Source organism: Zootoca vivipara, chromosome 2 (genome assembly GCF_965207765.1).
Source record: "Zootoca vivipara chromosome 2, rZooViv2.hap1.1, whole genome shotgun sequence".
NCBI lineage: Eukaryota > Metazoa > Chordata > Lepidosauria > Squamata > Lacertidae > Zootoca > Zootoca vivipara.
Window position 1 is genome coordinate 5,096,177 of NC_142584.1, and position 20,082 is coordinate 5,116,258.

Sequence of the window (20,082 nt, forward strand, 5' to 3'; positions counted from 1 at the left end):
AGGGCACCGCTGCACACGTGCAGCAGTTCGACGCGCGTTTCGCCGCGAAGCCGAGCTTCCCCCCGGCCGCTGGGAGCCGCTGCCGAACGGGGCGTTTCCGCTCGGGGAGGCGAGGCAGGCGGAGCCGGGGAAGGCAGCGCAGCAGGCAGGCAGGCAGGCGGCCTCCCTCGGACGGGCGCCGGCGGAGCGCGCCACTCTCGGTCCTTCCCTGGCGCGGCGGGCGCAGCTGGCTCGGTGATGGCGGTGACGCGGAAGCTGGGGATCCGCCTGGCCTACTCGGCGGCCGGGAGTGTGTCGGGGCTGTCGGTCTTCCTGGTGTGGAACCTGGCGCCGAGCCTGCGGCAGACTTACACCGCCGCCGCCGGAGGGCTCTCCGGTAAGACCCGGGACGGTCGGGGAACGCGCTCTGCACGCGGGCGCCGGTGGTCGTGCGAACCCGTGTCCCCCCCCTCCCATCATCTCTCTCCCCGCACACCCTCGAAGGAAGCAGGCAGGCGATGCCCCCCCCCCCTGGCCCGTAGGAGGAGATCGGAGATGTCCCCGTGGGCAGGCAGGAGGTGGTACGGAGAAGAACGCCTCGGAAAGGGTCCGGTCAGGACAGGGAGCCCCTCTCTCTCTATCTCTCTCCTCTTCCTCCCCCTTTCACCTTCCCGCCGGGGATTCGTCGCAAGGCAGCCTGGCGGAGAAGAACGCTGGAGCAAGTTCCTAGTCCGCGGCGTGTTTTCAACACGCTGCCTTTGAGTTCGCTTTTGTGCTTGAAGGTGGCCTGGGGGACTCTGCCACCTAAGCTTTCTGAGCAGCCAGAGGAGGGTTGTTTACAAACTGGCCTCGCGGGACAATCCACATTGGATTTATTTCCCCCTCCCTGCCCCAACCTGAGAGCCTTAAAAACAACAACCCAGCGTCCCTACAGTTCTTTCCCTGGGTGCTAAAGGCCACTTGAATTCTTTGAAGTGCTTTTTCTAGTTGTAATACTTACCAGTTGCCCTTGTTGTGAATATAAATGTGACATGTTGTAGCTAATCTGTGGTGTTTTTTTTTAATTATTATTATTATTATTATTATTCGAAGAGGGGACTCAGATGCTGATCGCAGGGTCTATTCATACCGAGAGAGGCGGTTCTTGGGATATTGCAGTCCTTAGTTAGATTTATCCACCTTACCCACCACCCCAATAGGTCAGAGTGAGATTTTAATTTTTTGCAACCCCGTGAGGTAGGCTAAGAGATAGCTACTGGCCCATTGATGCCCAAAGAGCTCCTAGCCTATCCCTGTAACCATTAACAGCACTCTAACATATACTTCAGACTAAAGGCAGTACAATAATTGGTGGTGGGGGAAGGGGGAGACAATTATTTTGTTTATTACTGCATTTATATTGCGTCTTTCCTCCAAGAAGCTATAGGTGCTGTGTGTGAGTCTCCCTCTCCTCATTTTGTCCTTGCAACAACCCTGTGATGTAGGTCTGGTTGGGAGACGCTGGCTGGCACAAGATCACCCTTTGGGCAGAATGGGGATTTGAACCCTAGTCTGCCAGGTCCTGGTTTGACACTCAGACTGCTGCATCTCACTGGCTGTTAGGCTAAGGAGCCACCAGGGCACCTAATATTTAGGATCCAACCTTCTACAAAAATATTGATATGTTGATGTTTAAAAATAGCTTGGTACCAGCATTAAATTGTTAGCAGCTTTGTACAACCAAGTAGCAGTTTTAAGACAGGACTTAAAAGAAAGGAATTTCAGCACTTTGCACCTGTTGAACTCAAGGCCAGTCTAAGCATGACTTCTTCTCCCTGCATGTAGCAGAAATGCAGTTGCATGCAGCCTGTTTGTGATTTGCAATGCATATATTTTCCTGATGCCTTTTTGAATACATTCTTCCCCTTTGCCCAGCATCACAATTGTCTCTTGTAAGCAGGCAGCATGGAGAAAACCATGTGTCTCGTATAATTGTCAGGTCATGTCAGGGTACAGCATGGCGTGATGAAGAAGAAGAAGAAGAAGAAGAGGAGTTTGGATTTGATATCCTGCTTTATCACTACCCTAAGGAGTCTCAAAGTGGCTAACATTCTCCTTTCCCTTCCTCCCCCACAACAAACACTCTGTGAGGTGAGTGGGGCTGAGAGACTTCAAAGAAGTGTGACTAGCCCAAGGTCACCCAGCAGCTGTATGTGGAGGAGCGGGGAATCGAACCCGGTTCACCAGATTATGAGTCTACCGCTCTTAACCACTACACCACGCTGGGATTTGGTCTACTTTCTTTTTGTACTTCTGTAGTAGTTGTCAGGGCAACTGTCACCCTCTCATTATCACCTTCATGAGAATCATATTCTTTCTTTTATCCCCAGTGAATTTCTGAACATGGTTCTGAAAGCATTGATGATGAACCGGTTTAAACCAGAGAGATTTGGGACTTGAAGGAGCACAGGTTCAAATCTCAGCTTCTCTGACTTTGTGGGGTGACATTGGTGACACTAATCCCTTGGCCTTGGCTATCCTGTCTGTAAAATGGGAACCAGAATAACCAGTCCTGGAAGGGATGGGGATGACTCAGGTGCCGCCTTAGGAGCCTAGAAATGTTTTTCAGTACCTGATCATTATTACTTGTTTGGTAAGTCACTCTGGAAATCGTAGTTCTGAGAGGGCAGCTGGGCTCTCCTCCCATATGATTTTTATTAAGTTTCCAAACATAAACAGTTAAACATTTCTTATACAATTATGTACAATTAATCGTTATATACAATACATCAAGATATAGTAAAAATACAACTGCTACCACCGCTTCCCCTACCCCACACCCTTCAATATCAACTTCTTTTTCCACTTCTTATTTTATCAGTTCTGCCGAACTTAGCTTCCTCCTCCTTTCACATCTGGTTTTTTGTTTTCATCTCCTCACTTTTCTGCTCATTTCATTATTTCTATAAGTTTTCTCTTTTGTCTTTATCTCGGTTGTACCCCTTTAATTTAACCAATCGTAGGTATTATGTCAAGCCAATTAGTGTTACTGTTGGCTTATACTGTAGTATACTTTCAGATATTCCCTAAATTTATTCCATTCTTTTTGAGATTTCTGGTCTTTTTGTTCTCTCACTCTTCCAGTCATCATGGCCAGTTCTATATACTCTACCATTTTTACCCTCCACTCGTTCACAGTTGGAATGTCTGGTGTTTTCCATTTCTGTGCCAGCAGTATTCTGGCCGCTGTGGTTGCGTACATAAATATTCTGTGATCCTCCTTTTTAATTTCATTCCCCATCAAACCCAGTAAAAATAACTGGTTTTTTAGGGAACGTATTTTTTAGCAACCTTTTTAATTCGTTGTATATTTGTTCCCAGAATGGTTTTACTATTTTACACTGCCACCACATATGGTAGGTATCCCCTTCTTCCACCATACATTTCCAGCATCTTTTGTCTTTTTTCTTATAAATTTTGGTCAAGTGCCACCGTTACATCATTTTCATTATGTTCTCCTTTAATACTGTGCACGCAGTAAACTTAACATATTGGTTCCATAATTTCGTCCACAAGTCTATTTCAATGTTATGTCCAAAGTCCATAGCCCACTTGATCATAACCTCATTCGTTTCCTCGTCTTTAGTATTCCACTCCAGTATAAGCTCATACATTTTGAATAGCAATCTATTATCTCCCTCTATTATTTCAGTCTGAAATCTGGATTTCTCCCCCTCAAAACCACTTTCTTTTTTATCCGCCTTAAATAGGTCTCTAATTTGGTAATATTGTAACCAACTTGTCATCTTTTTATACAGCTCTTCATATGGCTTGATCTCCCAAGCTTTATCTGTTTTTGCTATTATCTCTTCGTACGTTAACTCATTATCCATATTTACTTTCCTTACTGTTAGAGCTTCTGTGGGTGATATCCATAAGGGTGTTCTTTTCTCTAACAAGTTCTTATACCTCTCCCAAACTCCAAATATTGGTTTAATCAAAATGTGAGTTAGGAAGCCTCTATGGACTTTGACTTTATTGCACCATTGCAGCTAGGCTCTCCTAACTCCTCTCAGCACCCTTTAAAAACCACAGCTCCCAGACTCTTTTGGGAGGGGAAGGTGGTATCACGGTGCTTTAAATGTATGACATGAATGTGACTTTGTGCAAAATCCATAGAGAATGCAGGAGAACCCACCCATTAATGAGCTTTCCCTTATCTGCCATGTCTAGCATGCTGACAGTTGGAAGTAAATTTTGCTAGGTTGTAGTCTTCCGCCTTAAGGTGCTGTGAGTTGTAAGTGAAAGCTTCCTGCTGAACCTCTGGGCTGTGGAGTGTCTTAGCTGGGAGCTATGCCCAGATGGGGAATCTTATACCCTGTATCAGAGCTTGGGTTTTTTTGGGAGTGCAGACGCATGCCAGTTAAAACATTTTTTTTAATGAAATCATTTTTATTGGTTTTACAAATACAAACTATAAATGAACACAAACTAGGAAAAACATATATATATAAAGAGATTCTCAAAATATCAAGACTTCCCCCCATCCCCTCCATGGGGTCTCATTTTAAACATCTACAACTGCATATTCATCCATATCAAACCATATTGTCCATAATAATTTTTACACTACAAGTGAATCGAATCTTGCTCTTGTTTCCATCTGCTTACAGTGGTCTCCTAAATAACTTATATTTTCCCCCCATTCTTTTATAAAGTTTTTATCCTCCTGATTTCTGAGTTTTCCAGTCAGCTTTGTCATCTCAGCATAGTCCATCAGCTTGGTTTGCCATTCTTCTCTGTTGGGACTTTGTCTTCTTTCCAGTTCTGGGATAATAACATCTGGGTGGCCATTGTTCCATATATAAAGAGTCTTTTCGGCTCCTTTGGCATGTCAGTACCTGTAATTCCTAATGAAAAAGCTTCTGGTTTCTTAACAAAAGTTATTTTAAGCAATTTTTTTCATTTCATTATATATCATCTCCCAGAAAGCTTTTATTGCCTTACAAGTCCACCACATATGATAAAAGGTACCTTCTTTTTCTTTACATTTCCAGCAGATATTTGAACTTGTCCTATACATTTTTGCTAAATTAGTAGGAGTCAAATACCACTGGTACATCATTTTCATATAATTTTCTTTCAGTGTACAACATGCTATAAATTTCAAATCTGATTTCCATAACCTTTCCCAATCTGCCATCTGAATATTATGTCCCAAATCCTTTGCTGACTTGACCTGTTCATCTTTTGTGTGCCATTCTAAAAGCAAGCTATACATTTTAGATAATGATTTAACATTATTTTTCTAACAAATCTTTTTGAAATCTTGATAATTCACAACTAAAACCTTTCTTTTTATCAATCTTAAATATATCATTTAATTGGTGGAACTGTAACCAGTCCATTATTAAATCCCTTTTCTCATCATAATCTTTTAGTTTCACTAGCTCTCTACATGTCGGCCAATTAATTCTCATATTCACTTTTTTCAAAGATAATACTTCTAAAGGGGAAAGCCACCAAAGTGTGTTTTGCTCTTTTTCCCATACCAGAAAGATTGATTTTCTTATTAGATGATTCAGATATTAGATAGCTTCCTCATACCATAAGTATGCATGCCATCCAAATCTGTTGTCATGTCCTTCCAAATCTATTATATCTGCCTTTCTCAATATTATCCATTCCCAGAGCCAGCAAAGACAGGATGCCTCATAATAAGGTTGTGCTGTAATAAACCTCTTTGCTCTCTGCCTCCACAGTTGGAGGCAGCAAGGCTTCTGAATCCCAGCTGCTGGAAACCACAGGAGGGAAGAGGGCTCTTGCGCTCAGATCCTGCTTGCTGGTTTCCTACAGCTTGGCAACAGTGAGAACAGGATTGGCCTGATCCAGCAGGCTCTTCTTATTTTCATATGTGTTCTCTACAGCTCAGCTTTTGCAGTAGTTTACAGATATGTTGAATCTTGTTTTAATGAAACGGTTGCACTTTGTTTTTCCTACTGTTCAGCAATTTTAGAATATTAAGCAATTTAGTTGCTTTGAAATCAAATAAGTAGCTGAAGGGAGAAATCCATGAGCTGTGCTCCTTCAGATAGCTGATGGCAGCTCACATGACTGAATGCTGATCCATACAAAGCAAATTCCTTCCACATAGAAAACGACTTTTGGGTAGGAGTGTATTTTGTAAAGGAGCACCAGAGCCCTTTCCTGCAGCCTGAAGCAGTGCAATACAGCCCTATGAGAACCAAGGTGGCTCCTCTTGGCCTCATGTATTATCAAAGTGTGCCAACTTACATTATCCTACCTAACTAGGTGCTGCCCCCACCCAGTTTCAGACTCTGATCAAAACTCTTATTTCATGAGGTCTTTGTGCCCTGAATGCACCTCAAATGCTTTACATTTTGTTTTATTTTGTGAAGTTTGTGAGGTTTTATATTCTTGAGGTCTTAAATGTTGTATATTGTATGTGGTTTTTTTAAATTATTGTACACTGCTTTGAGAACTACGGTATGTGGTGTGAATAGCTCCATAATGGCTAGGGATTAGGAGTCCACTCTCCTCTGGAAAGGCCACAGTTTCCTCCTGCCTGCTTTATGCAATGGGAGCTCCCCACAGATCTCAAGGAAGTGCCCCACTGAACTGGGGAGTGGAGCTCTGGAATGCGGAAGCCGCTCTCCTAATTCTTGGAATGAACCTGCAGGATGATGGCATTCATTCTTAAGAAGCTTCTTTGCTATATTTAAGTCAGGCATGTAGTTCAGTCGATTGGATAAAGCAAGGCTTTGGATTAAGATCGTTGCCAGACAAGTGGATAAAAAGTTCAATGTGGATGTGAAAGACGGGAGATGCAAACAATGGCGTGTGCTGTGCAAAAGTGGGGGATTGCATCGTGTACAGAGCACACTCCTTTCAAGCTGACCCGTACCCTGAGCACTGCTAGTTTTGTAGCAAGATGGTTCCTGTTATTCAAGGGATTGGGTCAGGGATGGGCATCCTGTGGCCCTCCAAATGTTTTTTATTAATTATTACATTTATGTACCACCTTTGTCTTCCAAGGAGCTCAAGGTGTACATGGTTCCTCCTCTCTACTTCATCCTTACAACAACTCTGTGAGGTAGGTTAGGCTAAGAGATGGCAACTAGCCCAGGCTGGCTGGGATAGAGGAGATCTGGAGCCCAACAGCACCTGGTTAGGTGGATGGAAGCATTCTGTAAAACCAGAAAATACTGTCTACTTGGCACCTCAATGTATAACAAGCATGTGCAACTGTAGAAAAGTTTGGCATTGTGGAATACCTGGAATGCGGCCTTGCAGAGTTGTTAGCAGTCAACGTAGACTGAATGGGGAACCTGTAGATGCAGTTGGACTCCAATTGCCAACAACCCCCAGGTAGCGTGGCCAATGTTCAGGGCAGCGGGTGTTGCAGTATAGGGGTGAAGGGTCACAATTTGCCCACACCTGAAGTAGACAGTACTGTCTCCAGTAGAAGGTTCCTTTATATGCTCGTATGTTAAATTCTCTACAAAGAAATGCTCCCTGTGTGGGAGAAGAGGCTTCCCTGATGGTACTTCACCATTAGGCTGTGTGCATCTCATCACTCTCAGGACTTACACGTCAAACCTGATGCCACATTGGTTAAGGTTCTGTGTGAAATCTCCTTTCAGTTTTGCCTTCCTGCTAACTTCTTAGCCGCTGCTGTGCCAAAGGGTGCCTTCAAGCAGTCAAAGCTGTTAATCCAGCTGGCTGCTTGGATGATTTCTAACAGCCGCATTTGCCGTAAGGAACACATGGTGAGATTTGGGGGCATTGCAGGAGTCCCGGGGCTCAAATTAGGCTATTGCTGGAGTGTTGATGCTCAAATTGGTGGTGTCTCTGACAGCTGGAGCTTCTAGAGGGGGCAAAGATTTACCAGGAGTCATGATCTTGAAGGTTTTTTTTGGCAGGGTGCATGAAAATGTGAACGAGGCAAGGCTGCTTCTGTCTTGAGCAATGATCTCAAACGTTTCTTGTTCCGTTCTGTTTCAGGAATGCAGGCCAAGACTTTACCAAGAAATGAATCCGGGTGCAAGGCTGCGTGGGTGTGGGTCAAAAGGATCACTGTCTTTAGGGATAGGGGGCAGCGCTGGGTTGCAGAATCGTTCCTCCCTTGAATGTCTTCCTCCTTCTTTCCAGCCAGGCAGTTGCTGATGTCACTTATCTCATTCCAGCATGCCGAAAAGGGAAAAAAAAGGTTCAGAACATCTGCCCAGTTGAGCCTGCCAAGGGTTTGTTTGTCCTGGGTCTGGACCAAGTAGTAGATCATGCTCAGCTGAACAGCCTTCTCACAATTGCTTGTTGTCCCCCAGGGGTCAGGTAGCAGGAAGCCACAGAGGAGGCATTTGTACACCCCAGATATTTTGCAGGGGAAGGGTTGCCACCACTCTGCCCTAGTGGGGTGATAGGACAGCTTAGGTAACAAAGACCCTAAACCCCAATCTAAACCCTGTTTATCTGAGTGTTGGATAATTGGAAAGGTCTTTAATGCTGTTACTAGCAGTGCCTTCAACCACGTGCCTAGTTTGTCAGGGTTAATTCAGTTTTGGAGGCTGCTGTGCAGAGTTCTCATTTTGCCCAGCATTTTCTGCCAAGTCACTCTGAAGACTTCCCTTCCAAAGATCCCTTTGCAAAGTCATGGTTTTTTGGAAGTGCAGCGTCAGGTGTCCCCTAACAAGAGGAGGCAGCCTTGGGTGCTGAATCAGTTTCTGACATGTGAGGGGGAACCTCTGACCACACACACTTCCTGCTGAGAGAAGCAGCCTCTGGAATGACCCTGCTTTTTTAAAAAAAAACATTATTATTTTAAATGTAGACCAGAAGCCTGTGTTTCTGTAGCCTCTCTGTGGAAATCGGCATCTGCAATCTGGGAAGTTCCCCTTCTTCAGAGCTAGCAAAGCACTGCTGAACTTCCTGTTTCCCCATCCCTTAAAACTTGCAGGAATCCTGCCTATTGCACATCCATGGTTCTTCCAGAACAGCCCTTGCCAATCTTCTGCTCTCCAGTTCCTTTGGACTACAATTGCCATCATCCCCAGCCAGCACAGCCACTGGGCAGGACTGATGGGATTTGGAGTCCAGCAGGGGAGCATTCCACACTAGACTTCCTGCTTGGGGTGGGTGTAACAATTATGCCAGGGCTGGGGGATCCCTGTCTCTGTTGCTGGACTACAGCTGCCTTCATGTTTTGGCCAGTCCAACATTACCTGGAGGGATGGAGCAGCTGGCTAAATGGCCGGCAGTCTCAGAAACAGAAGTGAAATCGCATATAAACCAACTGAAAATGGCTAAAGCTCCTGGACCTGATGGCATCCCTCCAGAAATGCTAAAATCACAGGCGGACTGGGGGCCCCCTTTCTAGCCACTCTTTTCACTCATATAGACAATACCAGCCACATCCCAAGGGACTGGGGCACAACCTTAGTTGTTCCATTCCATTAAAAAAAGGCAACAGAGGGGATCCATCAAACTACAGGCCTATCAGCTTATTAAGTGTAATTAGCAAACTTTACACAAAGCACCTGCTGGAAAAATTCACAGAGTGGCTAGAGGATAAAGACATTATGGCGGCAGAACAAGTGGGATTTAGACCCGGCAGGTCCACGTTAGAGCCCTGCCTAACGCTACAACACCTTATAGAAAAATATAACTAAGGAGGGCAGGTCTCACTATATGCAGCCTTTGTTGATCTAAAAGCAGCCTTTGACTCAGTCCTCAGAACCAGACTCTGGGACAAGCTTTGGGCCACTACCATCGATAGAAGGCTACTATATTTAATTCAGGTAGTATATTCAAACACGGCCCCCAGAGTCAGGTGCAGCCGGCTAGGGCACTTAACAGATCCCATAAAACATTTAAGGGTGTTAGGCAAGGATGCCTTTTGGCCCCTTTATTATTTTATTTTTATTTAAATAACCTGGTAACCACTGTCCATAACCTCGACTTCCACCCTCCAAACGTAGCAAACCGGCACATCACGGCTCTGCTTTATACAGACGATGCTATCCAGAACCCTTATAGGGCTTGTTGTTGTTGTTGTTGTTTAGTTGTGTCCGACTCTTTGTGACCCCATGGACCAGAGCACGCCAGGCAGTCCTGTCTCCCGCAGTTTGGTCAAACTCATGTTGGTAGCTTCAAGAACACTGTCCAGCCATCTCGTCCTCTGTCGCCCCTTTCTCCTTGTGCCCTCAATCTTTCCCAACATCAGGGTCTTTTCCAGGGAGTCTTCTCTTCTCACGAGGTGGCCAAAGTATTGGAGCCCCAGCTTCACGATCTGTCCTTCCAGTGAGCACTCAGGGCTGATTTCCTTAAGAATGGATAGGTTTGATCTTCTTGCAGTTCATGGGACTCTCAAGAGTCTCCTCCAGCACCATAATTCAAAAGCCTCAATTCTTCGATGATCAGCCTTCTTTATGGTTCAGCTCTCACTTCCATACATCACTACTGGGAGAACCATAGCTTTAACTATACGGACCTTTGTTGGCAAGGTGATGTCTCTGCTTTTTACGATGCTGTCTAGGTTTGTCATTGCTTTTCTCCCAAGAAGCAGGCGTCTTTTAATTTCGTGACTGCTGTCACCATCTGCAGTGATCATGGAGCCCAAAAAGTAAAATCTCTCACTGCCTCCATTTCTTCCCCTTCTATTTGCCAGGAGGTGATGGGACCAGTGGCCATGATCTTAGCTTTTTGATGTTGAGCTTCAGACCATATTTTGCGCTCTCCTCTTTCACCCTCATTAAAAGGTTATTTAATTCCTCCTCACTTTCTGCCATCAAGGTTGTGTCATCAGCATATCTGAGGTTGTTGATATTTATTCTGGCAATCTTATTTCCAATTTGGGATTCATCCACTCCAGCCTTTCGCATGATGAATTCTGCATACAAGTTAAACAAGCAGGGAGACAATATACAGCCTTGTCGTACTCCTTTCCCAATTTTGAACCAATCAGTTATTCCATGTCCAGTTCTAACTGTAGCTTCCTGTCCCACATAAAGATTTCTCAGGAGACAGATGAGGTGATCAGGCACTCCCATTTCTTTAAGTCAAATGCTTTTGCATAGTCAATGAAGCAGAAGTAGATGTTTTTCTGGAACTCTCTAGCTTTCTCCATAATCCAGCGCATGTTTGCAATTTGGTCTCTGGTTCCTCTGCCCCTTCGAAATCCAGCTTGCACTTCTGGGAGTTCTCGGTCCACATACTGCTTAAGCCTGCCTTGTAGAATTTTAAGCATAACCTTGCTAGCATGTAAAATGAACGCAATTGTGCAGTAGTTGGAGCATTCTTTGGCACTGCCCTTCTTTGGGATTGGGATGTAGACTGATCTTCTCCAATCCTCTGGCCACTGCTGAGTTTTCCAAACTTGCTGGCATATAGAGTGTAGCACCTTAACAGCATCATCTTTTAAAATTTTAAATAGTTCAGCTGGAATATCATCACTTCCCCGCCTTGTTATTAGTAGTGCTTTCTAAGGCCCATTTGACTTCACTCTCCAGGATGCCTGGCTCAAGGTCAGCAACCACACTACCTGGGGTGTACGAGACCTCCATATCTTTCTGGTATAATTCCTCTGTGTATTCTTGCCACCTCTTCTTGATGTCTTCTGCTTCTGTTAGGTCCTTTCCACTTTTGTCCTTTATTATGGTAATCTTTGTACGAAATGATCCTTTCATGTCTCCAATTTTCTCGAACAGATCTCTGGTTTTTCCCATTCTGTTGTTTTCCTCTATTTATTTGCATTGCTCCTTTAAGAAGGGCCTCTTGTCTCTCCTTGCTATTTTTTGGAAGTCTGCTCTGCATTCAATTTCCTGTATCTTTCATTATCTCCCTCACATTTTGCTTGCCTTCTCTTCCCCGCTATTTGTAAGGCCTCATTGGACAGCCACTTTGCTTTCTTGCATTTCCTTTTCATTGGGATGGTTTTCGTTCTTGCCTCCTGTATAATGTTACGAGCCTCCATCCATATTCTTCAGGCACTCTGTCCACCAAATCTAAATCCTTAAACCTGTTCCTCACTTCCACTGTGTATTCATAAGGGATTTGATTTAGATTGTATCTTACTGGCCCAGTGGTTTTTCCTACTTTCTTCAGTTTAAGCTGGAATTTTGCTATAAGAAGCTGGTGATCTGAGCCACAGTCGGCTCCAGGTCTTGTTTTTGCTGACGGTACAGTCATACCTCAGTTTAAGTATGCCTCGGTTTGAGTATTTTCAGTTTAAGTACTCCGCGGACCTGTCTGGAATGGATTAATCCACTTTCCATTACTTTCAATGGGAAAGTTCGCTTCAGGTTAAGTACGCTTCAGGTTAAGTACGGACTTCCAGAGCCAATTACACTCATACTTCGGGTTAAGTACGCTTCAGGTTGAGTACTCCACGGACCCATCTGGAACAGATTAATCCACTTTCCATTACTTTCAATGGGAAAGTTCGCTTCAGATTAAGTACGCTTCAGGTTAAGTACAGACTTCCGGAACCAATTGTGTTTGTAAACCGAGGTACCACTGTATAGAGCTTCTCCATCTTTGGCTGCAGAGAATATTATCAATCTGATTTCGATGCTGCCCATTTGGTGATATCCATGTGTAGAGTTGTCTCTTGTGTTGTTGGAAAAGAGTGTTTGTGATGACCAGCTTGTTCTCTTGACAGAACTCTATTAGCCTTTGCCCTGCTTCATTTTGAACTCCAAGGCCAAACTTGCCAATTGTTCCTTTTATCTCTGAACACACCTGGTCTGAACACGAAGGATGCAATGCCAAGATCACTTCAGTGAACATAATACAAGCCCTTCAGACAGCGTAACCTCTTTTGGCTGGCTGAACTGGTAAAAGTGGACTGCCCCCCCTCAGTTTCCCCTCTTGGAAGGATAAAAACAATTGGTTCTAGGAACAGTGATCACCTCCATGCTGCTTCTCAAAGCTCAGGCACTTTTACATAGGTGTGTCTTCAAACCTGTGTTTGATCCCTCAGTACATCCCTGAGATAGCTGCAGATCTTGCACTGTGCTGCCTGTAGCACTGTTTTTCACCACAGGAGGGCATTCCTTCCACTGTGTCCTCTCCCTGATTTTATTTGAAGTGGTGATATCTAAAGGTGTGCACTAATCCAGAATGTGGCAGCTAGACTGGTGACTAGGAGTGGCTGCCAGCACCAAATAACATTGGTCCTAAAGGATCTTCACTGGCTCCCATTATGTTTCCGAGCACAATTCAGTGTTGGTGCTGATTTTTAAAGCCCTAAACAGTCTCAGCTCAGTATACCTGAAGGAGCATCTCCATCCCCATTGTTTAGCCTGGACACTGAGGTCCTCCTCCAAAGGTCTTCTGCTCGTTCCCTCACTGTGAGAAGCAAAGCTACAGGGAACCAGGCAGAGGGCCTTCTCAGTAGCGGCGCCCACCCTGTGGGAGGCCCTACCGTCAGATGTCAAGGAGATGAAGAATTATACAGATTTTAGAAGACATCTGAAGGCAGCCCTCCATCGGGAAGTTTTTAAATGTTTCATGTTTTACTATGTTTTTATTTATGCTGTAAGCTGCCCAGAGTGGCTAGGGAAATAATACAATTCTTCTTCTTCTTCTTCTTCTTCTTCTTCTTCTTCTTCTTCTTCTTCTTCTTCTTCTTCTTCCTTCTCCTTCTCCTTCTCCTTCTCCTTCTCCTTCCTTCCTTCCTTCCTTCCTTCCTTCCTTCCTTCCTTCCTTCCTTCCTTCCTTCCTTCCTTCCTTCCTTCCTTCCTTCCTTCCTTCCTTCCTTTCCTTCCTTCCTTCCTTCCTTCCTTCCTTTCTTTCTTTCTTTCTTTCTTTCTTTCTTTCTTTCTTTCTTTCTTTCTTTCTTTCTTTCTTTCTTTCTTTCTTTCTTTCTTTCTTTCTTTCTTCCTATTGTGGAAGAGAACCGCAATAGGTGTTTGGTGAGTTTTTTAAATATATATATATATTCCTGCTCAGACTTTTCTGTTCTGTTTAATGGCAGTGTAGTGCCCTCCAGATGTTTCTTGACTCCAACTCCCATCACCCTCAGCTCAGCCAATGGGCAAGGGCTGATGGTATTTGAAGTCCAGCAGCAGCCACGGCTTCCCCACTCCTGGCCGAAGTCCTGTGTGGAGATTGATGATCTGCCCTGCAGTTTGTGTTGCCATTGCTCTTGATTCTTCTCCTTCTTCTGTTCCCCCAGGGGTGCTGGCGCTCTGGACCCTGATCACACATGTGATGTACGTGCAGGATTACTGGAGGACGTGGCTGAAAGGCTTGAGGTTCTTCCTCTTTGTCGGCATTCTCTTTGGTATCATCTCTCTGGTGGGCTTCTGCACATTCCTGGCCTTGGCCATCTCACAGCATCAGTGTAAGTTGGGGGGTTCGGCTTCAGCAAGAGCTGAGTAGGTTCTGTGTGGCCCCCAAAACAAAACAAGCAAGATCAAAATTTTGCTCCCCGAAAACACTTGCTTTGCTCACAGAAAGTCCTTGGGTCAGTCCCTGGCATCTCCAGTTAAAAGGATCACCCAGGAGCAGTGGGGTGTGTGTGTGTGTGGAATGGACCTTTTGCCTGAGGCATTGGAGACTCACTGTTGGAAAGAGCAAGCTGCACTGAGCTTGATGGGTCAGTAGACTGGCATGTGCAAAAGCGAGAGGGAGGAGCCACAGCGACTGCTTTGTATGCAGAATGTCTCAGGTTCTGTGCTGAGTATCTCCTGCCAGAAGAATCTTAGGGAGCAGAGCTCCAAAATGTCTCTGTGGCTAAGAATTTACAGAAGGATGGCCCAACTTTTCATATCAAGCGGGCTGCAAGAGTATTTTGACCCAGAATCCACAGGCCACACACTGCCTGGTTGTGTAGGTGGGGAGAGCAAGGCCAAAATTTGACATGCACCCCCATGCTACCTTCCCAGAGGTGGATAAATGAGGCTCTGGGCTTTGGGAAAGGAGGCACGAGGCTCTGGCAGGGTCCTAGAGCCCTCCCTCCTCATTTCCAAAGCTGGGAAAGCACTAACTGGGCTTTGGGAAGGTGGAGGGAGGACTCTGTCAAAGCCTTGTGCCTCCTTCCCAAAGCCCAGCGCCGCACTTGCCCACCTTTTGGAAGGCGGCATGCCGAGGGCCGCCAGAAAATGCGTTGAAGGCTACATGTGGCCCTTGGGCTGTTCATTGGGCCAGCCTGGTTTACAGGGATGCTACTGTTAGGAATAGACAATACTGGGAGAGGTGGACTAGCAGTAGTCCAACTGAGCATAAGGAAAGGTCATATATTCCCATTCACATTACTTGGTGTTTCCATATGTGCTGGGGAGGGGAATTTGTTAGGGAACCTGCCTTGAAGGGGGGAGGCACTTCGCTTTGATCCACTTTAGCTTCAACTTGGAGCCAAGGGGAGCTTTGCTTTTGCTTCTGAAGTTTTAGGTGCTGGCCTTCCAAAATGCAGGGAAAGGGATCCTGCGCACCCTCCTGCTACTGCAACTTCCCCACCCCTGCTGAAGTCCATCCTGCCTGGAGGCATTTATTCCACTGGCTTCCTTTGGTTGTGGCAACTCGTCCAGGGGAGTCTTCAGTAATGAGCCGGGGGGGGGGGTAGTTCTCTCTCTCTCTATCTCTCTTTTGTTTAACATTATTTATGGTGCTTGTTCTTCTGTTTAGCCCTGAAAGACCCAAAGAGCTACTACCTGTCCTGTGTCTGGAGCTTCATCTCCTGGAAGTGGGCCTTCCTCCTCAGCTTGTACTCTCACCGGTACAGGAATGAGTTTGCAGACATCAGCATTCTCAGTGACTTCTAATAAAGACCTGGACTTTTAAACTCCAGCAAGGAGAGGAGGCACATGGAAGGATGGGAGGTTGCCCCCTCTGGACAGACCCTTGGAGGAAGGTGCTGGCAAGGAGGAACGACCCCTAGGAGGCCAAGAGCAGGAGCCTGCGTCCACCTCTGCTTTCCCTCCCTCTGCTGGCTTCCGTAGGCACTCTCCCTTATTCCGTTTAGCCTGTCGCTCTGGCTTGCTCCATCAGTCTCGTGCGTATGTGTGTGTTTTTAACTTTCACCAGCTTTTCGTCTCAGCTTGGAGGGATGGTTCAAGGTCCACAGCAACACCCAAGGTTCTGGTCCCAGTCCTCCTGGGCCCAATACATTTCCCTCTTGTACTTTGGAGTGGTGGGGAACAACATGAAGGCTGAAGATATTGGCAGAGCCACCATCGCCACCCGTAGCCATTGTCTTGTTGCCGCCTGCTGGGTGTGTGATGAAGGCCCAAGGAGGTGAAGAAAGCAAGGGCCGGCTTGGACTCCTTTCACAGAGAGATGTATTTTCATAAGCGCAAGGCACAAATCCATTTTAAATGAAAACTATTTTGAACAGAAGCCCTGACCCCATTGTCGTCTTGCCATTGCTCATGGCTTTGGAGGCAGACAGAACGTGGGGAGTTTTGTGCCCAAAATAGTCCCCCTACCCCAGTTCTTCTCCTGGCTCCTTTTAAATTGTTGGGTTTGATGTCTCAGAGTGAGATTTAGACCAGGGATGGGAAATAGGGATGGGTGCTTCAGCTCCAACTCCCAACTGCCTCAGCCAGCATGGCCAATGGGCAGGGATGCTGGGAGTTGTAGTCCAGAAGCCAAAAGTAACAGAAACAAATAGACCGTGAAATTCCCTGAAACGAGAGGTAATTGGATAAAATAAAAATATTTAAGGAGCTAAGGATATCAGAAAACTAATAGTAACGACTGATATAGAAATAACTAAAGAAAATAATCAAAGCCTTATTAGTTTTCTGATATCCTTAGCTCCTTAAATATTTTTATTTTATCCGATTGCCGCTCGTTTCAGGGAATTTCACGGTATATTTGTTTCTGTTACATTTGGCTTCTATTTACGTATGTTGCCATGACTGTCTTTCCTGCTAATGGGAGTTGTAGTCCAGCAACAATTCCCCATACCTGGTTCAGGTGAAGCTATGTGCCTGTGCTGACACTGTCCCTGCTGTTGAGGGTTAGCCCTATGGAATTCGGAAGGGACATAAAACACCCTTCAAATCCCACAGCTTTAAGGGTCAGCTGCTAATGTCTTCCTTGTATCCACTGTCTAAAACTGTTGCATTATAAAGCAGAAACAGAGCATTTATTTAGACACTAATGCTCCAGTCAGCTCTGAGTGTGCCATCTGTCTCACACGTGTTTGAACCAAAATATGTAATTAGCCACTGGGTTCCTGCACGTGGGGGTGAGTGGATGGGTCAGTGGAAGAAGAGGTTTCATGCCTGAGGATTGGGGGTGGCTGGGGTACCCCTGTGCCCCTTCGCCCCAAAAAGCTCTTGGACTCCAGCTCCCATCGGCCCCAGCCAGCATGGGGTCAGGAATGATGGGAGTTGGAGTCTAGCGGTGACTGGGGGGCCATTGAAACCTTCCCCTCCATCAATTGAAAATGGACTTCAGCTAAGGAATTCCAAGATAGCCACTGGTGGCATTAAATAGCATCACATCTGCATTTTATCATTGTAACACTTAACCTTTTAAGATCAAGCCTGGCCGGGAGCAGAGCTGGCTCTATGCAATGGGTGTGATCTTGTAAGAAGGAATGGGTTCTCGGAATCTCTCTGCGTCACTTGGATCTGAATCTTTGCATCTGAACACTTGTGAGGGTTTGCCACTGCACTCTTAACCTAGAGCTGTTTGCTACTACTGGATTCTGTGGCGCCATTTCTCTTCTCCACCCACCGGCTCACACCTTTTCCCTTTGCATTGCTGATCTCTCTGTTGGGCACAGAGGGCTTGCTGAGTGCTTCCCATCTCTTCTCAAACAGAGAGCTGTAACCCTCGGCTTGTATCTGGTAACCTGGGTCTCATCCAAACTTGGGCTGATGGGCGCACTGCCCAGATTTCTTAACATAACCTTGAACTTGACAATGTGGCTAAGGGATGGATCCACTCTTTATAAACTTTTTACATCCTTATACCCTGAGTGTGTGGACCCTGCACACTTGGTGGTCCCCAGGTATCTAAGTGGTGGCTGGCCCTCGTTTCTCAGTTTGCCTGGAAGCAACTTGATGAGAACCGTGTGTCCCCTTTGGAGATGCAAGAGTTGTTCACCCACTGAATGTGAGGTTATCGCAGCTCTAAATCTGGGCCTATGAAAGAATGCTAAGCAATTCCCATGAGACATGCCTGGAGACCCAAGGAAGACAGATGCAGCAACTCTTCCCACCTTTCAGTGAATTCTGGATTCTTCATGCGCCCTCCTGCACTTTGTAATAGCTTCATTGTTTTGGAAATGGGTGTCTCAACAGCCTCAGAAGTAGATCTTAAGAGATTGGCAGGTTAATGCAGGCACAGCTATTTTTAAAGGTAACTCAGACCCAAACCATCAATTCAAATTGATGGGGATGAGTTCTAAAGTCCTAAATGGTTTGGGTCTGTGTTGTTGTTTAGTCGTTTAGTCGTGTTCGACTCTCCATGGGGTCACGAAGAGTCGGACATGACTAAACAACAACACAGACCCAAACCATTTAGGACCTTAGAACTCATCCCCATCAATTTGAATTGGGCCTAGAAGCAAGCGGTGCAGCTAGCAAGTAGAAGTGTGATGGTCCAACTTCCTGCCCACAACCAGGAGCTGGTGAGTGGCATTCTTTGCCAGCTTTACGTTGCTGAACCATCTCCAATGGCAGCCCCATGTAGAGCACGTGGTGATGTCCACTGATTGTTCCTGAAAACAAGAAACTTTGAGAAGCACAGAAGAAACTTTGTGGCTTTCATGTGGGAAGGACTGCCTATTGTTATCTATTTGCAAAGCAGGAGAGGCCAAAGCGCAGTTCCTGTTGCCTCATGGCCCATTTAATGGGATGAGGGGCAAGCAGGGAAGACGAGAGCGCGGGTGACTAGCTAAAGAGGACTTGGCCACTATGGTGAAAAACAATCTGCTACTCCAGCAGGGGAAGTCAGTGGTCCATCTGTAGTGCATACAGGTGTAGGCAGGCAACAGGGCGTTCTCCAGATGCTGGACTCCAGCTCACATCAGCTGCAGCCAGCATGGGCACTGGCCAGGCATGATGGGAACTGGAGTCCAACAGCATCTGGAGGGCTTGAAGTTGGCCATCCCTACCTTCTATCCTTTGCTCTCCCTGGAAACTTTGGCCCTCAGCTCAGTAGGGAATGGGACCTTGAGATGTTGCTCTGCTTTTGCAGTACAATGTATAGGCTGCTTTCTGTTCCCCTGCTTCAGCCCTTGAAAATAACTTTTACCAGCGTGTGTTTTGTTCTCCCCTCTGTGTGTGTGTGCGCGCGATATTGGGGAGTCAGTGCACAAACGGCTTGCCTGGGAGAAGGCTGTCCACATGCCACTTTTGTTATAAATAAAGGGGGGGGGAACAGTACAAGGTGTCTGGCTGTATTTCTTGCAGAGGGAAGCCAGGGTGGGTGTGAGACAGGGAGGGAGGGAGAGGGAGAGAGAAACCCCTGTGGCTGGTGGGCTCCTGAGCCAAGGAAGTGTGTGTTTTTGCCCCCCTGGTAAGAACTGGTCTAGTACACACATGGTCTTGGTTACCTGTCTGAAGCTGTCAGTGGATTTGGCTGCAGGGAACTCGTGGCATCAGTAAATTCACACAAATTCCTTTTTCTTATTGGAGCAGAACAACTTCAAATAGAGCTGAGATCCCTGCCTTTGAAGAGCTTAGAATCTCAGATATGACACAAGGGGCAGCCTGGGGGGGGGGAAGGTGTGCAGGGGGGGGGAGAGGCTTCCAGTTCTTTAGTTCTGTCATCCTCAGCCTGATGCCCTACAGCCAGGTGGGGGGCACAGGGCTGGGGCAGGCTGGTCTGGTTTCTCCCCATGGTTAGCTGCAAGCATACATTAGTAAGGTTGCAAGAACCTGGCCTTCAGTGTTCAGTTGCAGTTGGCAGTAACTAGATGCAGGGCAAATGTTGCGAGAGACTTGCAGAGAAGATGGGGAAAGTTTGCTGCTTTGCACATAGCCTTGTAATGTGGTGGCATTATAAGTTCTTTTCCAAAGCTGATGTGTGACTTGTGCAAAGCAAATCCTGCTCATGCTTCTCACCGCCCACAATTGTGCACTGAAAAGCACAGCCAGGCACCTGTTACTATTGTACCAAATTGCTGTACTCCCCATGTCAGACTGG

At 46.1% G+C, this 20,082-nt stretch overlaps 1 protein-coding gene across 1 annotated transcript; it reads left to right on the plus strand.

Annotated features, from left to right (window-relative positions):
• Positions 1 to 120: 120 nt before the first annotated feature.
• SLC48A1 (solute carrier family 48 member 1) lies at positions 121 to 19,308 on the plus strand. Its single transcript, XM_035101425.3, has 3 exons — positions 121 to 376; positions 14,153 to 14,320; positions 15,604 to 19,308. Exons 1-3 carry the CDS (start codon positions 238 to 240, stop codon positions 15,738 to 15,740), a joined length of 444 nt encoding a protein of 147 aa, XP_034957316.1. The 5' UTR covers positions 121 to 237; the 3' UTR covers positions 15,741 to 19,308.
• Positions 19,309 to 20,082: the final 774 nt, after the last annotated feature.